Raw genomic sequence first — 21,536 nt, forward strand, 5'->3', positions numbered from 1 at the left:
TTTTCGCTGTATTCAGCCCTTCCCAGCGGTACCTGATACTCAGTGCTGTCTGCATCTCTGCCGTCTGCGTCCAGCTGCGAGGACTCCATGCTCTCCTGCTGGCTGTCCTGGCCCAGGCGGGCGTAGGGCGTGCTGCTGCTCTGCGGCACCACATCCTCGTCTGTGAGGTCGATGGTGAGGTAGGGGCTGGCGGGGGACGGCCATGGCGTGCCTGCAGAGGATCCCGTCCTTCGCCTCAGGGACTGTGAACACAGGACGCATAGCATGGGCCACAGCAGACCGGGGCGGGGGGCGGCGACCAGAGGCAGAGGGGCACCCACTGCTTCTCAGTCAAGCAGAAGTGAAGCAGAGACATAAGGTAATGGAAGAGAGACCAACAGGGATAGTTTTCCAGGAACAAGTGAGTGTCCCTTAAGTGGGGAAAGAAACAACTTCCGGAAGAACAAGGACAGAATTAAGGACCAAGACAGGATAACAAGTGATGCGCAGAGAGGGCTTCCTGGTGCCTAGCCTTGCCGTAGGAGTTGAGAGTTGCTGTAACCCATGGGGTTGGCTCTAGAAGAGTCACTGAAGATACTAAGGAGACAAGACAGTTCTGAAATCAGTGGTTTGAGCTTATTCTGAGGAAGTGTAAGGACCCAGTCCACAGGGAATTCTTGCACTTCCCACCAGGGTTCCGTCTAGGGTTTAGGCCAGGAGAGAAGTCATCAGGCTTAGGAAGAGCTTAGCTAGCTCCCAGGAGAGAAAGGAAAGGCAGGAACCTGAAAGGGAGAGGAGGGTGAAGAAAGGAAGCAGGTTATATAAAGAGCAGCCACTTGGTGTGGTGAGAGGGGCAGAGCTTCCAGTTAAGAGACTGGGCGGGGGGTAGGGATCTGAGCATCCGGGGAACCAACCCTGGTAGTTGAGAACGCCACAGGGGATTCATCCACGTGGTTGCGGCCCTGCCGGCCTCGGGTGGAACGTAGGGAGGGCCTGTGCCTCTCCCGGGTGGAGGTACTGCTGTTATTTCGGGTTCGGACCTGGAAGCAGGAGAGGACAAGCACAAGGCCTTTGGTGAATGGAGGCTGGAGGCTCAGCCCGAGGGCCCAGAGATCAACGCTTGAGAGGCCGCCTCAGGCCAACAGGAGTGAAGGCGGTGGTTGAGTCACTCTGGTCTAACTTCCCACCCCTGAATTCCCTAGTGCGAGTGGAATAAGGGGGCAGTGTGGCTGGCAGGGCTGCCTGACAATCCACAGCAGGTCCTACTTGGCCTGGTACAGCTGAAACTGGCACCTGCAAACTGAACTGACAAAATCCACATTTATTCCCAAAGACTTCTTTCCTGCAAGCATTATTACAATTGTTGCATTCTTCAAGATAGATGAGAACTCCCTTAGGCTTTCTTCTCAAAATGGCATGAACTTGAGTGTTGCAGACCGTGTTCAAATCCTGCACGCAAGAAGTTAATGCTTAACCATGGGTAAACTACTGGCATTTTCTGTCATCTGTGAAAACAGGATGATAGACATCATGTGCTGGATAGGATTATCAGTGGCATATGCCACGGTCACCAAGTGTCAGTCTGCTTCCTAACAGCAGGCTGGGTGACCGTGAGCAATAACTGCCTTCTCATTTCCAGACATTTTAGTCATAGAATCCACCTACAGAAGCAACTTGGTCCCAAAGGTAACTGGCTGGCCTGGAGTCAGCCACCTGTAAACTGTACCCCTGGGCACTTCTTAGAATGCTCCCCAGAAAAGTAGAGAACTGCCATGTGAAAACCATCTCAATCATAATTAATGAGGTTTGCTGTCATTTTCCAATTTCAGGACATTTGTTCAAAGTTCCTCCAGGGAGATCCTAGACAAGGCTTTTAATGCAGGCACGTGGTGTGCTTGAAGTGCCTCAGCTCAGGGGTAGACACTTACAGCTGGGCTTTCAGACCGAGTCCTGGTTTCTCGGAAGAGCTTTGGCATCACTGGAGTGTCGGAGCCATCCCCGTCTTCTCCCTCGCCATCTCCATCACCCGTCAGGTCCTTTATAAATGAAAAATTATTAATTTTAGATGTCATATAACCAAGATAGTTTAAAAATGAAGAGTCAGTCATATTGAAAACAATATTGGTCTGAGTGACTTTAAAAGATCTGCAACCTCATATTGTTCAAAAGATTTTACAGGTATGAGCACAAAAGGCTTCAGATGCCCTTTGCATTGACACCTTTTCTTTGGTTTTCTAATTCCACTGGGGTTTCTCCTGCATTCAAAATCATGATTTCATGGTTAGACTAACTTGCCATGCCCAGCAGGGAGACCTGGTCAATTTCCACAATTAACAGCATCTGGGGGAAACAGGCTTGAGGAAGATGCTTCCTGATACAGTGACCCAGAAGAAATGGCACGAGTCCTGTGTCGAATACACATCCCATGCTGCACACTGAACTCAACAAAACTCAGCACGAGAGCCAGAGAGGTGGGGAGTGGTCCGATGTCTGGCCAGCGTGTTAAGAACCTGACTTTTCCCTTGCCAACTAAGGTCTTGAGTGGGTCCATTCCTCTCTTTAAAACTGGCACAATGGTTCTTCCCTTATAGCACAACAGAGTTATAGTAAGAATCAAGTAATGCATGCTTGCCAACGCAAGGCACAGAGGAGGTTCCAAGAGATCAGAACAGCTGTTCTGAGCCTGTTCCAGTGCTGTCCCTACCCGGTCCCCTCAGCTCCTGATCCTTATTATCTGGGTGCGCACCTGTGGTCCTCCATAAGGACAAGACAAGCCATATGAGGGGGAGTTTTCATTGTCTACAACTTTCAACCGTGACTTTGTCCCCAGTGCCTGATAATGACCTGAATTAACAAAACTCTAATATGATTCATAGGAAAACAGAAGACATAAATAGCGTCATGAGTAAAAAAAACACGGAAAAGCTACAAGTTGGAAAAAAACTAATCAAGTAGAAACCCTGACATTGCAACACTGGTAAAAGATACTTCAATGATTGTTAAAAATCCCCTAATAAGGCAGGCAAGTTCTTTCCAAAAGGAAAAAAAAAATCCTTGAGGCCACAGGGCCACACAGTCTTACTATCAAACCAGACACAGGTATATTACAAGCAATAAAATCATACATTTATTTTCCTCATGAATAGATGTTAAATTCTAAAATAGATCCAATTCAAAACATACCATGAGCAAGCTGGATTCCTTTCAGGGACAAAAAAAAAAATCTTGTTACAGTAGAAATTTATCAGTTCAATTGATCATCCAGATTGAGAAAAACATTCATTTCAAAAACTCAGCATGTGAGAGCAGCAAATGCCATTCTAAGTGAGGTTGTTCTAAGTCTTCTGTGTACCTAGCAGTGTTCAAATTCCTCATTCAGCAAGTATTTGCTGGCCATCAGTTTAAGTGGGCCTCAGGTCCCCTACTTAATATGCAAACCATAGAGTTCCCCTGAATCCCAGAAATGTGACCACAGAACCAGTACCTGAGTATAACTTAGCAGGCTGGAGACCTCCCTCTTGGACAGTCGTGAGCTTGATCTGCGGCCTGGAAGGAGGAACCGGAGTCTGTTGCGAAGAAGGGGCTCTCCTGGTCTCCCTAAACCCACTGACATCCTCAGGGGTTAAATCCTAGCCCTTGAACAGTTCCTTCCTATGCTGCCCAAATCAGTGGCCACTAACTCCACTAAAGGAGCAACCCAGTGCCTGCCATCGCAGCCACATTAAGTACTCATGTGTGGCTCCTCACGGTCATGTGAACAATGCAGAAAGAGAACACTTTCAGCCTCTAGAAAGTTCTATGGGAAGGTGTAACTTGAAGAGTTCTCTTGACAGCAGGATGAGACAATACAGGGGTTTCCAAACCAGCTGGGCCAGAAAATCTCAGCAGGGAGGGTCCCAGGTGATGTGAGCAGCAGAGGAGAGGGGAAGAGAGAGGGTGGGACTGGCAGCAAGCCTGATATGCTCACTGCCTCTATTTCTTCCCAGAAAAATGACAGGCCCAGCTGCAAGGGGAGAGGGTGTCCCCTCAGAAGTGTACCTATGCTGTGCCCACCCCCTTGTCTGGAACAGAAGGGCTCATTGGCTTGGGGTCACCTACTCTGTCCCAGCGGAGGTGCCAGGATAAAGGGAGCAGCTCTTCCCTTCCCTGAGGCTGGGGCAGGGGTCGTCAGAGCCCAGACTCCCACAGCTGCCTTGAGCCTGCTCAGGGGCCTGTGTCCCAGCTGTGGTCCACCGTGACCACCCTCCTCACCCCTCCTCCCCACGGGCCACGCCACCTCTGCCACCTCTGCCACCTCGGATCTCAGGGGTGCTGATAGCCTCCAGGATCGGGGGTGAGGGTGCGTCCTTGGAGTCAGAAGACTGGTCGCTGCAGCCCCCGTTGGTGAGGACGGAGTCTTCCCTCCTGCTGGCGTCCTCCTCTCCATTGAGTTGCCTGGTGTCTCCCTTCATTGTTTCCTGTAGGAAGGCCAGAGTGAGGAGGGTAGCAGAGATGCAAGGGTGGCTGGGGGGAGTGTGCCCCCAAACCTCTGCCAATGTCACCAAGTCCTCAGGCCAAGAGAGGGCCTGGGAGTGGTTCTCAGGACCCCACCCAGGCCGCCCCCCATAGCCTGCCCCCCTCACCAAACTCGGAGGCTCAGGACTTGGTTCCATGTGGCCACTCGACCCGAAGGCTCAGAAGCCAGCACCCAGGACAGAGGAGGGGGCTGGGCCGTGGTCTGAGGCTCAGGCTGCTCTGTGCAATTAGCCGGCCACTTCAAACAATGCCATCTAAGGCCGGCCTGCCTGCCGCCAGCCTTGGTCCCCTCTGCCCCTGGCGCGCTCTCCCTGCCCAGTCTCTGCAGGGCCTCGGGAAGTCAGTGCATTATTTTCCCTCCTGACCCCTTTGTTTGCTCTCTCCCTTCCCCTCAATCTCCAGGTCCTCTTCCCACCGTCCCCTCCTCCCCCACAGAACAGCTTCTCTCTTCTCCATGGCAGCACAAGCCCCGCCCCATCACAACCTCGGGGGCCCATTGGTCTGCAGGCCTGTCGCTCACTCTCCTCCTCCCTTACCAGCTGGGGCTCAGAGTCCCAAGTTCCCAAGAAGGGAACGAATGGAGGAGACACAGGGGGAAGGACTGGGACGGGTTAACCAGGGACATGTTCCTCATCTGCTCCAACCCCACCCCACCTCTGGGCCTTTGCCTCCCCATCCCTGCCCACCCTGGTAACTGCATCATCACTAGGCTATTAAGCTAAGACCAGCTCCAGCCAGGGTCTTCAGGCATGCATTGGAGGGCTGTGTGACCTTTGACATGGCCCTACTGCCTGCAACATTGGCCTCAAGAACATGTACCTTACTCTCATTTATTCCTCTTAATGTGATGTGGGCCCATTTTATAGAACAGGAAAACTAACCCACAGACCTGGTCAATCTTCAACATCAAAAATAAAAACCTCACATGTAAGAGGAAGGGTGAAGCCCCAAATGGAGGTTAAGTATTTGGTGCCACAGGAACCCTGCTTGTGAAGTTTCCCCAGCAAACAGCTGCCTATGGGCGCTGAGCACTCCTGGTCCGTGTTCCCTATCATGGGAGACAGACTCACCACATAGTACCCAATGACCCAAGCAAGCCTCCCAGGGTACCTTCTAGAAGCTGCCTATGGGCGCTGAGCACTCCTGGTCCGTGTTCCCTATCATGGGAGACGGACTCACCACATAGTACCCAATGACCCAAGCAAGCCTCCCAGGGTACCTTCTAGAAGCGTCATCTAGGTTACAGGGCTGTGAGCTGCAGTGGGGATGCTGCCAGCACACCCACCAGGGGGCGCTGTGGGGTTCAGTGATTAACTTCTCATCGCACCCCCCCCACCCCCCCAAACCCCCAATCCCGGCAGGTATGCAATGTCCTATGGATTCTTAATTCCACCCTGGGCATCAGTCCATCCCCCAGGTGTGGGTGTGTGATAAGTAGACCTCTGATGCTCCCCACAAGGCAGAGGGACCATGGAATCATGCTGCAGAATTCTCAGGCACTTACTAAATCAGGATCAACATTTGCACAGGATCCCTGGGTAATCAATATGCAAGTTAAAGAAACACTGCCTTGGAATTCCCTGGCAGTCCAGTGGTTAGTTATTTCACTGTGGAGCCCAGGGTTTGACCAAGATTCTGCAAGCTGGATTCTGAGCAGTTCGATGAAAAGGAGGAAAAAAAAAAAAATACTGCCTGGGTCACAAATGCATACACTGATACAGAGCATTTAACTAAGCCACGTGGTCCAGAGTGTGCAGGTTCACAGCTCCCAGTGTATTTTCTCTCAATACGTATTAAGGAATCTCACCAGCCCCAAGGAAAAGAAGGAATGCCTAACCCAGCCTAATTAGCGGCTTCTCTAGCCCTTTTACTCTCAAGCCCTGACCCGGAAGAACAGGTTATCTGACCCCACGGCCAGTTCCTGTGAGTCCAAGTGGCCAGTATCTCAGGAAAACTGCTGGAGTGTGGTTCAGAGTAATCATTAATTTCCAGTGTTTTGCCTCAGGCCAGACTAGTGAACTAGGTAACCTGGATGGCCTGGCAGAGGGTGGGAGACTTGGCCATGGGGTACATGACACCAGGAGGTTCCACGGGAGCTCTGGGGAGGGGAGAGGGGTAGACTGAAGACAGTCAGGAGGGGGTAGCAGGTCAGAGGCTGAAATCAAGGGACAAGGCTTCCTTCCCTCTTATGCGGGGCTCAGAGTTCCCTCAGACAGTCCCCACCTGGGTCAAAAGGAATCTCTCTCCTAGACAGACCCATTTGGAGCCTGCAGCCCAAAGCAGACAATGATTAACTATGACTAACCACCTCAGGCTTCCCTGGGGCCTCAGCAGTGCCAACTTGTCTGCCAGCCTGCTAGAGGGATGTGAGCAGAGCTCCTTCCCAAAGCCAGATCTCAACAGTCAGGAAAAATTCTGCCCACAGGGACTGGAGGAAGATTTCAGGGAAGGAAACCAACCTGCTGTATGACCAACTACCTGGGTGCCCTGGGGTGAGCTAGGTAGGTAAAATAGTCTTACTTCCAGTGGCATCATTCAATGTGATTTCATTACAAGTTCCTTCCCTGTAGTTTTCACCACCCAGAATTTGCAATGACAGATTCCTGGGTTGGGAAGATCAGCTGGAGAAGGGCTAGGCTGCCCACTCCAGTATTCTTGGGCTTCCCTGGTGGCTCAGCTGCTAAAGAATCCACCTGCAATGCGGGAGACCTGGGTTCAATCCCTGGGTTGGGAAGATCTCCTGGAATAGGGAGCCAACTACCCACGCCAGTATTCTGACTGAGAATTCCATGGACTGTATAATCCATGGGGTCACAAAGAGTCGGATACGGCTGTGCAACTTTCACTTTCACTTCACTAGTTACAACACACACACACCAGAGTCCAGAACTGGCAAGATTTAAAGATGCCCAGCTCGGTTCCTCGACATTTTACACACATTATATTTCCTCCACATTATACACATGACCCAAACAGCTGCAGGCATGTGCTACTGTTAGGCCCTCAACTTAGAAGCCCTATCACGTATTCAGATTTCAGAAACCACAGGTCAAAACAAGGAGGGCTTCTCTCAAAGGCTTCCTCATGAAGATCCACACATCTTGATCACTTTTCTCAGTATTTACTACCATATGCCAGGCACCCTTGTGCTTTACCTGTATGAATTCACTTAATCCTTACATACCATTAATGTTATCCCTGTATAACAGATGAGCAAACTGAGGTTAGGCAACATAGTTTGTACTCACTTAAAAGAATGCTCCCAGGGAACTTAAACAAGAAGGCGTGAATTTTAACTACCTGCTTTTGGCAACAGGAAGATCTTAGCACTAGGGATTGGTTTGTAATGGTAGATAATACATCTCCCTCATTAAGTTGTTTGGTTTCTAATGAGTCAAAATTGGCATTTCCCAGATAATGTGGCCCCCAGCACAAGCCAGCTCCTTTATCTAGAGCGATCCCAATCCTGAGCAGTGGCATCTTCCCCAGGGATTTTCCCAGAGGGGCTGACATACCAGCTCCAGAACACTTGCCACTTGGCTGTTAGCATGTCCCAGGCCCCTCCTGTCTGCTAAAGCCAGAACTGACACCTCTTAACCCCCACCCAACCCGAGGCAAGTCCTCTCATCAACCTGCTCTCAACAGGCTCAAATGAATTAAGTCACCCAGCAAAGTGGCAGTGCCAAACTCATGCCCAGGCAATCCAGGGCACGTGCCTGGAACTGTTGTGCCTGAGATGAGTTATGAACAATGCACCATTCGTTCCAGGAGCTTCGGGAGCTGTATGGCTGAGGGACTTACACCAGCTGTTAACCTTCACAGGAGGTGGTGGTCCAACCTCGAGATGCAGGTGAACTCTGACCCTTTCCCAGAGGCTGGGGTCCAGCACGTGACTTCGGGATGGTCAGCGGTGCTGGGTGGGCTCACAGGCAAGGTTCCCCCTGCAAGACCCTGCCTCATTAGTGCAGGATGCTTGTGTCCTGACTGAACCAGGTCAGACGTGTCCAAATGCAATGTGGCAGACAGAAGGGTGGGTGGCACCCCCAATTAGACTCAGGGAGGAGGCGGCCCAGGGACTCCCCGCAACCCAGCTATAAACCTGAGAAGTAACGTCATTCATTTCCTCCAGGCTGGTACCAGCAGCAGAACTATTTCCTGGCACCCTGTAAATGTTAATTGCATTAATTAAACTTCCAGTGCAGGAAGGGGGTGATGGTGGGCCTGATGGCAAGGTTAGCAGGGGAGGACCTTGGGCATCCCTGACCGACTCTGTCCACCCAGGGTTTAGAGATTTGTAAAGCAAAAGAGGGAGAGGGTGAAAGACATTCCCACCTCCCCTATTTAAAAAGTTCCTCCTTGGCCTGTGGGAGGGGAATCGACTCCTGACTCCTCCCCTTGAACTGCTCAAGTATTCTTAGCTGTTTCCCAAAATGGCTGAGCTAGAGCACTCAGCATGTACCACAGAAGAGTTAGTCACTCTTATGATCCCCATTCTGTAGATGGGGAAACAAGCTCAGAGGAAACAGATAAGCAGTTTCCTTGATGAGGTTCCCAGAGTGACTGAGTGATGGAGACTGAGGCCTTAGTCCAGGGGGCAGATCTTAAAGACATCATAAAACAATGCAGTAAGCACAGTTTTTAAGTTTAAACGGTTTAAAAAGTTTACGGCCGGGGAGGGACAGCTCACCCGGGTGAGTGAAGAGAAGGGAGGCAGTGGACACAGTACAGACAAAGTCAAGGAGGACGAAACAGCTGTCCCCCTGGCTGGGGACAGAGCACAGGGTCCCAGTTCCCTATGCCTGATCAGGAATCTCCAGTGAATTCCATAAAAAAGATCAGGTTCACAGGGAAACGGGAAGAAAATGTCCTCCTTGTCCTTCTCAAGCCTCAGTCATACAGCCTAGGCAATAAGTGACCTCATCTAATTCCCTAGGTGGTTGGTGCTACAGATCCCAAAGCAGATGGCAAAACCTTAAAACCTGGAGATTACACAGTCTTGTGTGCTGTCGTGCCAGATTTCCCAGCTTAGGCTCACAAAGGGATGCATCCCTTCGTCCATGATGACTCAAGTTTGGAGAATTTTTCAGTGCCTCTGGGTCATGGCTACATGCACCACTGTCATTGTGCGATAATAGTTCGTCCTGGGCACATTTATCAGAATCTTAGTAAGGACTGACTCCAGTAGTCAGTCTGGGCAAGTATGAGAAAAGCTGGCTATGAAGATGTTCCAGTAGTCAGTCTGGGCAAGTATGAGAGAAGCTGGCTATGAAGATGTTCCTTGCAACATTGCTCATTAATAGCAAAATTATAGAGAAACATTGGTACATCTGGATATTTGTCAATAGACTGCAATAAAATTATATACCATTACCTTCTAGATAATTTACAGGAAAACCTAGGAACTTACAGAAAGATCTGAAATGAGAGCTTCAACTGGAGTTTGGAGTCAAACTTTTTACCCTATGGAAACAAGTTGCAAGCAACTAGTCCCTTCTGCCTAAAAGTTATTTGAGAAGCCCTAGGAAGGTCATGCAGATTAAGACAGGGAACCCATGGGTCACCCAGAATGCCATGTGGGGCATCCTAAGGCTGAGGATTTGGGAGCTGCTATACCCACTCCTGCGGCCTTGTTCCCCTAGGCAAAATCCAGCCAAAGTGTCCTCTGCCCTCTTCCCAGCGGGAATGGAGAAAGGAGACCGCTATTCTCAAAGTCACTCCCTCAGCTCTGCCCCTCGCAGCAGCCTGCACCTGTTGCTACTGCCATTGCCTAAAACCTCAGCCCATCTATATACCAATGCTGTGGGGATACTGATTCAGTATTGAAGATGGCAATCTGACAGTATGACCTCAAGTGCCAAGTGTCCATATCCTGTTATACAGGAATTCTACTGCTAGGAATCCACTCAGTGCAAAGTTCTTCCCCAAACCTGTGGGCAAGACTGGCACTGCCTTCATTGTCAAAGTAAAAGCTACCAACAAATGATCAATGGGAGACTGTCTAAATTACATGCAGCCACACTGGGGAGACCACTGAGAGGCAAAGAATAGGGCAGCTGGTTCTAGATGAAACCATGTAAAGTGAAAAAGTCCACCTAACAATACAATCGCGTTTAATAGGTTACTGTGTATATTAAGCCATGTTCCTCCAGCATTTTTTAACTTCTCAGCAAGGTAGCTTGTGGAAGAATAGACAACCATATCTATCCCCATGTGACTTTTACAATCAAAAAGTCAACTTTAAAATGTCACTTTTGAAAATGATCATTTAAGTTTAGTCAATCTGAAGTTTTTTGAATGGTATAAGGTAGAACGCTCAATTTTCTCCATAAGGAAAGTCAGACATACAATGACTAGTATGACCCAACTCTACCTCTTCTATATATGTCCCCTATATACATGGGATGTTTCTGGTTTCACTTCTCTTTTTCGTATTTAGCCCTTGACACCTCTTTTAATCATGATACATTAACAATAAATGCTCATATCTCCTTGGACACGCCTGCCAACCTTAAAGTTTCATTGATTTTCTCGATTTCACCCGTACCTGTATGCACATTTGCTCAGAACTGTCCATATCCTATTGCTGCCTCCCTGGTAACCTAGAAAATCCCTGAGGACAGCACCTGCCCATCCAGGCATCCCGCCTAATACTGCACATCTGTGTCCCAGGTGAGGCTTCCTTCCACTCACCTGCAGTATCTCCTCCGCTTCCAGTGCTTCAGCCACAGGACACCCAGGTTTGTCCAAGGCCTGCTTTGGTGTCACCCAGCACACATTCACACACCCCAGCACCATGCTGGCCGCTGGGAACATCCACCAGGAAGGCACCATCCCTTCTCCAGGAGCTGAAGGGCAGTGGAAGGCCCTGGCTCTGGCCCCAGCAGGCCCATTTGCAACTGGAAATAAATGCTGCTTAGGAAGCCCCATTAACCTCAGAAGGTGGAAGTACAGGAAAGGATAAAGAAATAGGTAGGTAATGACTTCTCCACCCAGGCTGCAACACAAGAGACCTGACTCAGGGGAAAAATTAATGCCAGACTGATAAACTCCCCAGTCCCTTTTCTAGCTGCCAGACCTGTACCACTGGGCAGGGCATTGGACGATCCCTCTGCTCCAGGGAATGGGGAATAAGACATACCAATATCAGAGAGCTACCTTCAGATTTTGGGAGACCCAGAGACAAGTTCCAGTCCATGTCCCACACAGTAAGCCTCCAGTTTTAAATCCTTCTGAATACAGAGGTACAGTTCAAAACTAAAATATGAAAAACAAAAACAGTAAAAAAAAAAAAAAGACACTTAGAAATATTGGATGGAGCTCTACACACTAAAATTAAAACAAGAGGATAAAGGATGTGTCCAAAAACAAGATGAAGACACCATTACAAGTGAAATTCTTAAGACAGGAACCCTTCAAAGCATAAAAGCTGAGGACACCAGAAAGCAGAACTAAGGACAAATTGACCAGGCCAGGAGGTGCCGCATCTGATGAGTTGTACAGAGTACAAAAAACAAGGGGTGTAATAGCTCAAGGAAATTTATTTCCTCAACTTTGGGGTAGGAACCCTCAGTGACACTGAGCCCTTCTCCTCCAGTACCAGCTCCTCATACACACCTGGTCAGCATCATCTGTCCCCGAGAGGAAATTAATTGGTTAAGAACATTTCCCCACGACCTCTCCCACCCATCAATTCTTAACAAGGCATTTCTAATTTCCTGCTCATAATTTCTCAATGACTAATGCTCTACCCACAAATTTCATAGACTATCAAAGGCCATTGAGACAGAAGCCCTACTGCTACTACTAAAGTCCGTACTCTCTCTAGAGCCACTGAAATGAGAAACCCACACACCACCAACTAGAGAAGACTGCCTGCTTGCCACAATAGAGAAAAGCCCACACAGCAAGGACCCAGAACCAAAAATAAAATTTATATATATATATTTATGAAGGAGAAAAAATTACTCTGAAAAGAGAAAAACCTCTGCAGGTGAAGTTATTTAGAAAAACGTGGTCAGGCTGAGCTGGGCAATGAGCAGAGGCCAATGGTTCTGTAAAAGGTCCTCCCATCCACGTGGGGAGCTGGCCCCAGATGACCAGTGCACTGGGAAACCTCGCCAACGGAGGGCCTTTCCTTACCACACTGCACTTGCCCTGGCTTCTTGTCTTTTTGCTTAGGATGGACTGCTGCTCCTCTCTACGCTTTCTCCACTTCTAGAAGAAACTGAAAGGGCCCCCAAATGAAAGTAAAACATTGATTACCTTGGGCCTGTGAGATTACAGGCCGTGATCTGTTTTTTCTTTGCATCTGAACATGGCAAATTTGATTTTCATTTGTATCAAACACAATGGAAATCCTTTTGATAAAATATTCTAATTCCCTACACAAAACAGATCCTCCTCACTTTTTGCTTATTTCCTCAGGAATGCCAACTGTTTCTCTCAGCAAGTAAATAATGACCATTAGCCATCATCTCAATATTGACTACACAATGTGACATTTATTAAATCCTCATTATGTGCACTTTTTAATAGGATCTCAACTGACTTCAACATTCCCTTAACTGGCCAACAACGCATCCCCATTTTACAGATGGAGCAACTGAGGCTCAGGTCACTAGCTTATAAATGTAGTGAGTTGGATATAAATCCTGATTTGATTTGGCAGCCCAGGCTGCATGAGTATGTTGATTCCAGTGACTAACATGACCTACAACATACCAGACTTTTTACAATATCTCAGGGCCCCCACCTAACTTATTTTGAAAATGCCTAAGTCCTAAAAGGATTCCATTTCATCCTCCTACCAACTCTACTGGGGTATGTACATCTTCACTCACTTTACATACAGGTATTAATCAGCACAGGGGCTCCACGGGCAGGCTCCCTCTGCATTTACCAGGCCACTTCCCTCCATCCACAGCCAGATACATCTGAACACCTGGACTCGGCTTTTTCCCTTTTAGCGGCAGATGTGAAAGTTCTGTAAAGCACTAATCATCAGGCTACCGAAGTACCTGCATCTCTCCGAGTTCCATCAGCGGCAAATTTTTGACCCTGTGAGAACATGAGCCCATCGTTTTACAAAGAGGGTGCTGACATGAGGAATTCTGTACTCCTGCAGCCCTGATCTGCCATGAAACTGAAAAAAAAAAAAAAAACTAAACTAAAAACACCCTAAATTCATGATTTTAAAACTCAACACCAAGAGTGCACCTGTACTTTTCTGGAGGGTTGGGGTAGAAGCACTTGCCATGGTGTCAGACCAAGCGGCCTTTCAGATTTAGCGTGGATCATCTTGGGTGAAATGGAAAAGTATCTGAGCCTGGAGGGACAGCAGGCAGGAGAGCTGGTCTGAGACAAAGGAGTTAGTTCCGGGGAAGTTTTTCTGGGAAGAACTTACCCAAACCCTCCATCAAGGAGCTTGGGGCTGTAGTATGAGAAAGGGAGACAGGCCCCTCTGGGTTGCAGGCCCCACGTGGCAGGAGGAAAGGAAGGAGAGGAAGCAACCTCTGGCAGCCCCACCTCCCTGGCTCCTCCCCTTCACCCCCTGCAGCTCCCAAATACCCTCCTACCCTCCCTGCAAACTGCAGGGGTTGGAGGTAATGCTTATGGCTTTAAGGAGCAGGATGGAGCCAGCCCTAACCCCAGCCCCTTTGTCTCAGCCTTCTCCACCCTAACAGAGAAAAGTAAAGGCTCTCCCTTAGTTCTGCACCCTCAAGGCAGGTCCCAAACTTGGGTGGGGGTGTAAAAATGACCACAATCCATAAAACAAAAACCTGCTCCTTTCAAAAAGGAACAAAGGCACACTTTCCTGCCAACTCCCAAATCGAGGACAATGATTTGGAAAACCTTCCATAGTTGAGAGGAGTACCTTGGTGGGAGGAAAGGAGGGGATGGCAGAGTTGGCCTGCATCCTCCCCAATTCTCATTAATGGCCACCCTAAAAAGAGGGGCTAATGGTTAATACAATACCATTCACTACCTGCTATACCAAGCACTAACGTATTGACTCCTAACCCAAGCCTAATGTGATAGGAATTATCGCATCATCTGAGGAACACAGAGGGTTAGAGTTTAAATTGTGTAAAACTGGTTTCCTTCTTACCCAACTTGGAGTTATTAGTATGACGGTTCCTATTTCACACATGTAATAAGGCACAGAGGGCCACAGATTAACATGGATAGACTTAAACACACGCCAAAGATCTATGCATCCCCCTTAAAGGAAGCAGCCTACTTATCCCACATGATAGATAAGGAGTGGCAAGACTTTATTGGGAGATTACTGTATGCCAGCCCTATAAAATAGGTAGCATCATCTCAAAGCTGGAAAAACCAAGTCTGCACCTGGGGATTCCAGTGGCTGGGGTGCAAGAAGTCACAGCAGTCCTGGTGGAGAACAGAGGCAGGTCAGTGTCCTGGATCCTGGAAATGTGGGCGCCAGCAGGGATCTGGCTCCCTAAAACAACTGCCACCAGTTCGCCAAAACTCACAGCATGCAGAAATCAGGAGGTAGAAAGTCACACATCATAACCTTGTCCTTAATTCTCTTTAATTCATACGCCTCTCAACTTGGAGTGGGGAAGCATTAGGGCCCAGTCAGCCTCTTTCCGCCCGGGAGGTAAGTGAAGGAGGCAGCGTGGACAACCTGAGTTCTGAGCCCAGAACTCCTGCAGCCCTTCCCTGCCACAGGTGAGTGACTCCAGCAGGAAAACCCCAGCCGAAGAGCAACTCTGTTGCTAACTTGCTACCTCTGCCGGCTCTTCCCTAACTTCCACTTTCTCTTCTTGAAAGTGGGACTCAAAACCCACCCACCCGCGGCAAACAATCCCACTGGGCACCGAGGTAGTGCTGGAGGTTTTCAGGCCTCAGTTTGCAAGTTTGCGAAGTGGGACCAGCCTGACCCTTGGAAGAGGGGGAAAAATGGAAAGTGAGGCCCCAGGGCAGGCAGCGTGGCTGGGCAGGGAGGCGCCGCACCGGGCCGGCTCCTCCCCGGCCAGGTGTGCACAAGCGTGAAGGCAGCCTCTCCTTAGGGCATCCCCGCAACCCCGCCGCACCTCGGTCTCCGTAGGTCCCCTAGGGAGGACCCCGCGAGCCCGCCCCTCTGGCACACGCCCCTGGGAAGCGCTCACATACCGGTCCACCTGTTCTCCCGCGCCCATCCACTACCTCTCCCCCGTCCCTGGGAGAGAAGAAAAAAAAAAAAAAAGTCCCTCGGCTGAACCCCCAGGGTCCAAGTCGTAAAGGACGGACGCTCGTCTCCTCGACAGAACTCTCTTCTGTACCGTTCCCCTTCCCAAGTAGACTCTCTCTCTCTAGCCGAGGCCAGGTAAAAATACCCCTGCTTCACTAACTCCAGTTCTCTCCAGTAGGAGACCTCCTCCCCTCGGCTCTAGACCCCAGTAAGGCCGTCCAGCACCCTCCCTGGGGACGATCCTCTCTCCTCCTCTGGGTCTCCTGAACACCTCAAGTATCCCTTTCACTCGTATCCCTGTAATACACATGCCTTCCCCGTCGCCAATTTTATCCTCATTGCCCATTTCCCCGCAGTAAGATCAGGGACTTCTCCTCCCCAACCATGCCCGGTCTCCAGCCGTACGGGAGCCGCCTCCCCAGGACGTCCCGGAACGGGATTCCCTCCCTGCGGTGGCTGGACCCCTCCACGGTCCCTTCCCCCACCAGCCCACGGAGCCCTCGGGCTGGCAAGCCTCCCCGGGGGCCACGGGGCGCTCACCTGCCGAGAGCCTGGCTCGGGCGCGGCTCCGCGGGTCGAGCCGCGGGTTCGGACTGGCGGGCGGGAGGCCGGCGGGCGGCCGCGCGGGGCGCTCGGCTCGCGAATCTCCGGCGCCGATCGCCGAGCTACGTTTACTTGGGTCACTTAACCCCCGCGCTGCCGGCCGGGCGCGGCCGCCCGCTCGCCTGCCTGCCTGCCTGCCTGCCTGCCAGTGAGCCGGTGGCGTCCGTCGGGGGGCGCTCGGGGCGTCCACGCAGGCTGCGGCAGCCGGGCTAGGGAGGGGGTGCGGCTGCTGCGAGGAAGCGGCGCGGGCAGGACCTGGCAGCTGGAGTGGGTGGGGAGGGGGCGGTGCCGAGTCCCCTTGTAACCCCGGCCCGGCACTCGCCCCGCCCCCGCCCGGGGGCGCCCCTGCCGCAGCCACTCAGAGCAGGGCCTCGAGCGCGAGGGGCGGGGGGCGGGGACGAGGGAAATTTGAAATCGCTCCGGAGCCTCCCCTCCGCCCCTCCTCCACAGGCGCCGCCTCTCGCCCCCCCACCCCCACACACACACTGGTCGGTTAAATCTCCACCCGGATAACAGGCGCGTCTTGGGGACCCCGCAGACGTCGCCCAACTCTCGAGACTCCTCCCGGGGCCCCTCTTCCCCGATCCCCACCCCGACCCAGAACACACGGGCTGGTCTGGATGCCGGGGGCCCAGGGAAGGAAGAACCCCGTCCCCCGCCCCAGAGTCACACAGCAGCCGGGTCTCCCCTTTACCCCAACTCCCAGCCGCAAGGCCACCTGGGCGCTGCGGTGCCCCCGCGGGTCAGTCAACTCGCTCTGGACCCTCGGACTAGTCCTTTCTCCCTTCCTCCCACCCTGCTGGGCCTTTGTCGGCCATCTTGAGCGGATGGGAGGGAGAGCGGAGGAGCCAAGGTAGTCAGGTCCCTGGCTGGCTTCTGGGTTACAGTCGGCATTACTTGAAGGAGAAGCCCCACTGTTAGCAGGTCTTGATGGCTTCTGCCCTTTAAGGGACATTATGTGTCAGTCGCTCGGTCGTGTCCGGCTCTGTGTGACCCCATGGACTGTAGCCCGCCAGGCTCCTCTGTCCAGGGGATTCTCCAGGCAAGAGTACTGGAGTGGGTTGCCATTTCTTTCTCCAAAAGGGGCACTGAACTATTGGAAAACAGCACTTCCTAATATTTCCCATACCTGGCATCTACACTTACTTACCTGCTTATTTTTGTGTCAATCTGCAAGGCAGGAGGCCTGGGTTCGATCCCTGGGTTGGGAAGATCCCCTAGAGGAGGGCATGGCAACCCACTTTAGTATTCTTGCCTGGAGAATCCCCATGGACAGAGGAGCCCGGTGGGCTACAGTCCATGGGGTCACAGAAGAGTCAGACACGAACGACTGAGAGACTGAGCACAGAACATTGTGTGTCTATGTATCCAACTGTGAGAGCAGTGTCTCAGTATGTCTTAGCACACAGTAGATGCCAAATAAATGTTGAATGAATGAGAGCAAATGAATGATGACACGATGGGCTGCAAAGGCCCTAGCTGAGCTGGTTCCTGCCTGCCTTCCCAGGTACCGCCTATCCTCACCCCTCCCCTCACTTCACTCTAATCTTCTAATCTTTGCTGTTCCTCAAATACATCAAGCTTGGTTCTGGGTGTTCTTTTTCCAGATCTCTGTACCATTCAGTTCTCTCCCAAAGTGTCACCTTCTGGACAGACTTTTCTGACCAAGCAACCTGAATAGTCCCCTCCTTCACTCCTATTTCATTCTCTCTGTAGCACGTATAGCTATTTGATGTTGGAAGTGTGAAAGTGAGATGGGCTCAGTGACCAGGCAAGCCTCATGTAAATGAGTGGCAGGAACTCCTTGACCTTCTGGCACAAACATCCAAAACTGGGTTCCAGTCAGTTGGTGCAAGAAGATCTCTGAAGAGGGCCTGCCGCTTGTTCTCACCATCTGGGGTAAGTCTTCAGAGGAAAGAAATTATATATGAAGCTGGTGGGTCTGTGGGGAGGGCTGCTGGGTCTCTGTTTTCTGATCCATAAGCTCTAAGACCTCCATGGGTCAAAGGATGTCTGTATACCACCAGGAATGCCTGGAAGGTATAGTAAAGATGACAAAGAGTAGGGTTCGGGGGGGACATGGCAGACATTTCTGGGGACATCAAAGTGCCTAACTCCAGGAAGAAAAACAGACAAGGTCTGAATAAGCAAGTGGTCTCTGTCCTGTCATTTGGAAAGGAAGTGAAACAAAAATGGCATGTTTCCCTGTGGCACAGAACTTTGTCGTTTCCAAAGTTCATTGGTCATATTCACTACCTCCTTTGAGCCTCTCAGCCACTCCACGAGAAATCAAGGCAGGGAGAATTGGGTGCTCATTTCAGATTAGGTGACTGAGGCCCAGAGACTAGAAGGACTTATGTGAAGTGAGTCAACCATGTAGCCTGACTTTGAGCACCTGCTATGTGGCAGCTACCTGACTAGGAATTCAGAAGGGAAGGTTCAGAGCTTACCTGATGGTTGGGGAGGGTGGCTAAATCTGGGAAGAAGATAAAATGGAGGCTGGAATGATGTAGCCAGGGGAAGACCCAGGTCAGGATCCAGCTTGGCATGTGGGAGGGACAGACAGGAAGCCAATGTGGCCAGGGCACAGGGAGTAAGGAGGGAAAAAGTAACAGGGGCCAAGCCATGGTGGATATGTCCCCATTTAAGCCATGTTCTGACTCATGTTTAAAACACACCTGAGTAGGATTTCAGATTTTCCTCTGGTTGCATACTGGTGCAACAGTGTTTACTTAAAAATTTACTGTGACACATCACAATCATTATAATCATGATGCCAATCAATATTTATTAAGGATACAACAAAAATTCTGTGATTAAAGTACATTTGTTATCAAAAAGATATATAGATAGATAGATAAGAGGGAGTACTCTGGTGGTCCAGTGGTTAGAAAGCCGTGCTTCCAGTGCCTTGGCCTGGGTTCAATCCCTGCTCCTAGAATTGAGATCGTGCAAGCCAAGAGGCATGGTCAAAAAAATAAACAACAACAAAATAACATAAAGAGAATACTCTTAGGAAATAAACAGGAAAGTATTAAGCATAAATGGGCATAATGTTATCACCAAGTTGCCTATAAAATGGTTCAGAAACAATAATATGCATATATATGGCAGAGGGAGAATGGATAGAAAATGGGGCAAAAATGTAAACAAATGGAAAATCTGGTTAAAAAGACATTCTTGAGTTCCTTATGCTAGTCTTACAAGTTGTCTGTAAATTAGGAACTATCTCAAATTTTAAAAACCTCCTCCTAAAAAAATTAACATTAAAAAGAAAAAAATACACATGCATTATTACACCCTTAATGCCCTCATGCTAATAAATCAACCGATGATGGATTTTTGCCTGTGTTGAGATTAAATATTCTATATGTGTGGGATTATACCATCCTCTTTTCAGCTCTTAGAGCAGCTGCAGCTTTTCAATAACACATGAAAGTGTCTAATGCCCAGTAGGCTCTCCGTATATGGTCGGTATTTTTTTTAATATTATTTTTATTTATTTAGCTATTTGGCTGCACCAGGTCTTAGTTGCGGCATGCGGGATCTAGTTCCCTGATCAAGGATGGAACCCGGGCCCTCTGTATTGGGAGCTCGAAGTCTTAGCCATTGGACCACCAAGGAAGTCCCTGTGGTCGGTATTTTTATGAGCAAGTAACTTCATCTCTGTGTGCCTTAATTTCTTCACCTGTAAATGAAAGTAGTAATTCCTTCACAGGGTTGTTGGGAGATCTGTATGGGTTAATACATGGAAGGCATTTTGAACATATAAACTACCATAAAAGTGCTTGTTAAATTAAAAAACTACCTTGTTATTAATGATGAGTATGTGCTACACTGGGCCCCTGGCTGGTACAGAGATGAACATCCACCCTTCCTCCTCAGGGTGACACAACCCAGTCCCTTAGGCTCCCAGCTGCTGAGGCCAGCCCAGTTCACCTCTACAAGCGGAATCTAGTAGGATGAGCTCCATCTTACAGACAAAACTCTGCGTAGTGAGGCAGTTAGGCTGAGCCACAGCTGGTGGGTGGCAGCTCAGGACTAGACTCCCAGCTCAACCCCCACTCGCTGTGACCCCCCCCCACCCCCACTCCTCGAGTGCTATGCTAAGGAGTTTGAGCCTCAGTCTTCTTCCCCTTCTAATTGGAATAATAATAATAGTGATGCCTACTTCCAGGAGTGACTGCAGGGATTTCACAGAGCCCATGTATGTGAAAGAACCCCATTGAAAAGTACTCAGTCTTAATTGTAGTGTCATTAGAGGCCACGTTCATTTGCAAAGTGGGTTCCTTACCTTCCCTTTTCAACAGGAACACCCAGACTTCTGCCCTTGTTGACTTGCTACCAGAGAGCTCCTAGACATTTTCAGTTTTAAGAATTACTGTTAAATTGTCACAAGTGACTTGACTATATAACAATTTATTAATTATTTTTATAATGTTCCAACATTTTATTATGAAAATGTTCAAGTATTCAATGAAGTTGAAAAAGATTATGAAGAACACTCTTATACTCACCGAGCTTCCCTCGTGGCTCAGCTGGTAAAGAATCCGCCTGCAATGCAGAGACCTGGGTTCAATCCCTGGGTTGGGAAGATCCCTTGGAGAAGGGAAAGGCTACCCACCCCAGTATTCTGGCCTGAAGAATTCCTTTGACTGTATAGTCTATGGGGGTCGCAAAGAGTCAGACAAGACTGAGTGACTTTCACTTTCACTTATATCCACCACCCAGCTTACACATCTATACTTTTATCCATCTTACTTTTAGAAGCATTTCAAAATATAAGTTGCAGACATCAGTGTACTTCCTCTAAATATTTCAACCTGCATATCACTAACTGGAGTTTATTTTTGTTTACAGTTGCTTTGTCTCCAAGGTAAATTTTACACACACTGATACACAGAAATCTCAGATGTACATTTGCTGAACATTCATACACACACACACATGCACGCATGCCTGTGTAACCCATCCCCTATCAAGATATAGAACATCACCATCTGATATGTAGTAATAATAACAATTGTTGTTGAGGGATTGGAAAGGAAGGATTCTACTTCCTGAGTTTGCTCCGGATCTGGACTCTGCCTCCTCTTTTATTTCAGGATAAGCATTGAAGGGATGGAATCCCCTTGTCCAGACCTGCCCTTATCTCTTCTGGGCAGGCCCTTTCCCTCCAATCTGCAGGAAGTCCATATACACAGGGTGGCAATAACCCTGCCTGCAGGCTGGGCTTTGGAAA

At 49.6% G+C, this 21,536-nt stretch overlaps 1 protein-coding gene across 9 annotated transcripts in view; it reads right to left on the bottom strand.

Annotated features, from left to right (window-relative positions):
• DNMT3B (DNA methyltransferase 3 beta) overlaps window positions 1-16,560 on the bottom strand; it is a 34,329-nt gene extending 17,769 nt beyond the window's left edge. For 3 of the 9 annotated variants that reach the window (XM_027558808.1, XM_027558803.1, XM_027558811.1), the window contains exons 1-6: window positions 16,232-16,560; window positions 4,256-4,436; window positions 3,464-3,525; window positions 1,908-2,015; window positions 894-1,019; window positions 33-242 (exon numbers count right to left, since the gene is read on the bottom strand). In XM_027558808.1, coding sequence (XP_027414609.1) covers window positions 33-242; window positions 894-1,019; window positions 1,908-2,015; window positions 3,464-3,525; window positions 4,256-4,430 — 681 coding nt within the window. In that variant the 5' untranslated portion in view covers window positions 4,431-4,436; window positions 16,232-16,560. The remainder of the gene's footprint in view (window positions 1-32; window positions 243-893; window positions 1,020-1,907; window positions 2,016-3,463; window positions 3,526-4,255; window positions 4,437-16,231) is intronic. The other 6 variants (XM_027558810.1, XM_027558807.1, XM_027558809.1 and 3 more) reach the window with 5 other exon arrangements.
• Between the last annotated feature and the right edge of the window lie 4,976 nt (window positions 16,561-21,536).

This window comes from Bos indicus x Bos taurus, chromosome 13, assembly GCF_003369695.1.
Source record: "Bos indicus x Bos taurus breed Angus x Brahman F1 hybrid chromosome 13, Bos_hybrid_MaternalHap_v2.0, whole genome shotgun sequence".
In the NCBI taxonomy this organism is placed as follows: Eukaryota; Metazoa; Chordata; class Mammalia; order Artiodactyla; family Bovidae; genus Bos; species Bos indicus x Bos taurus.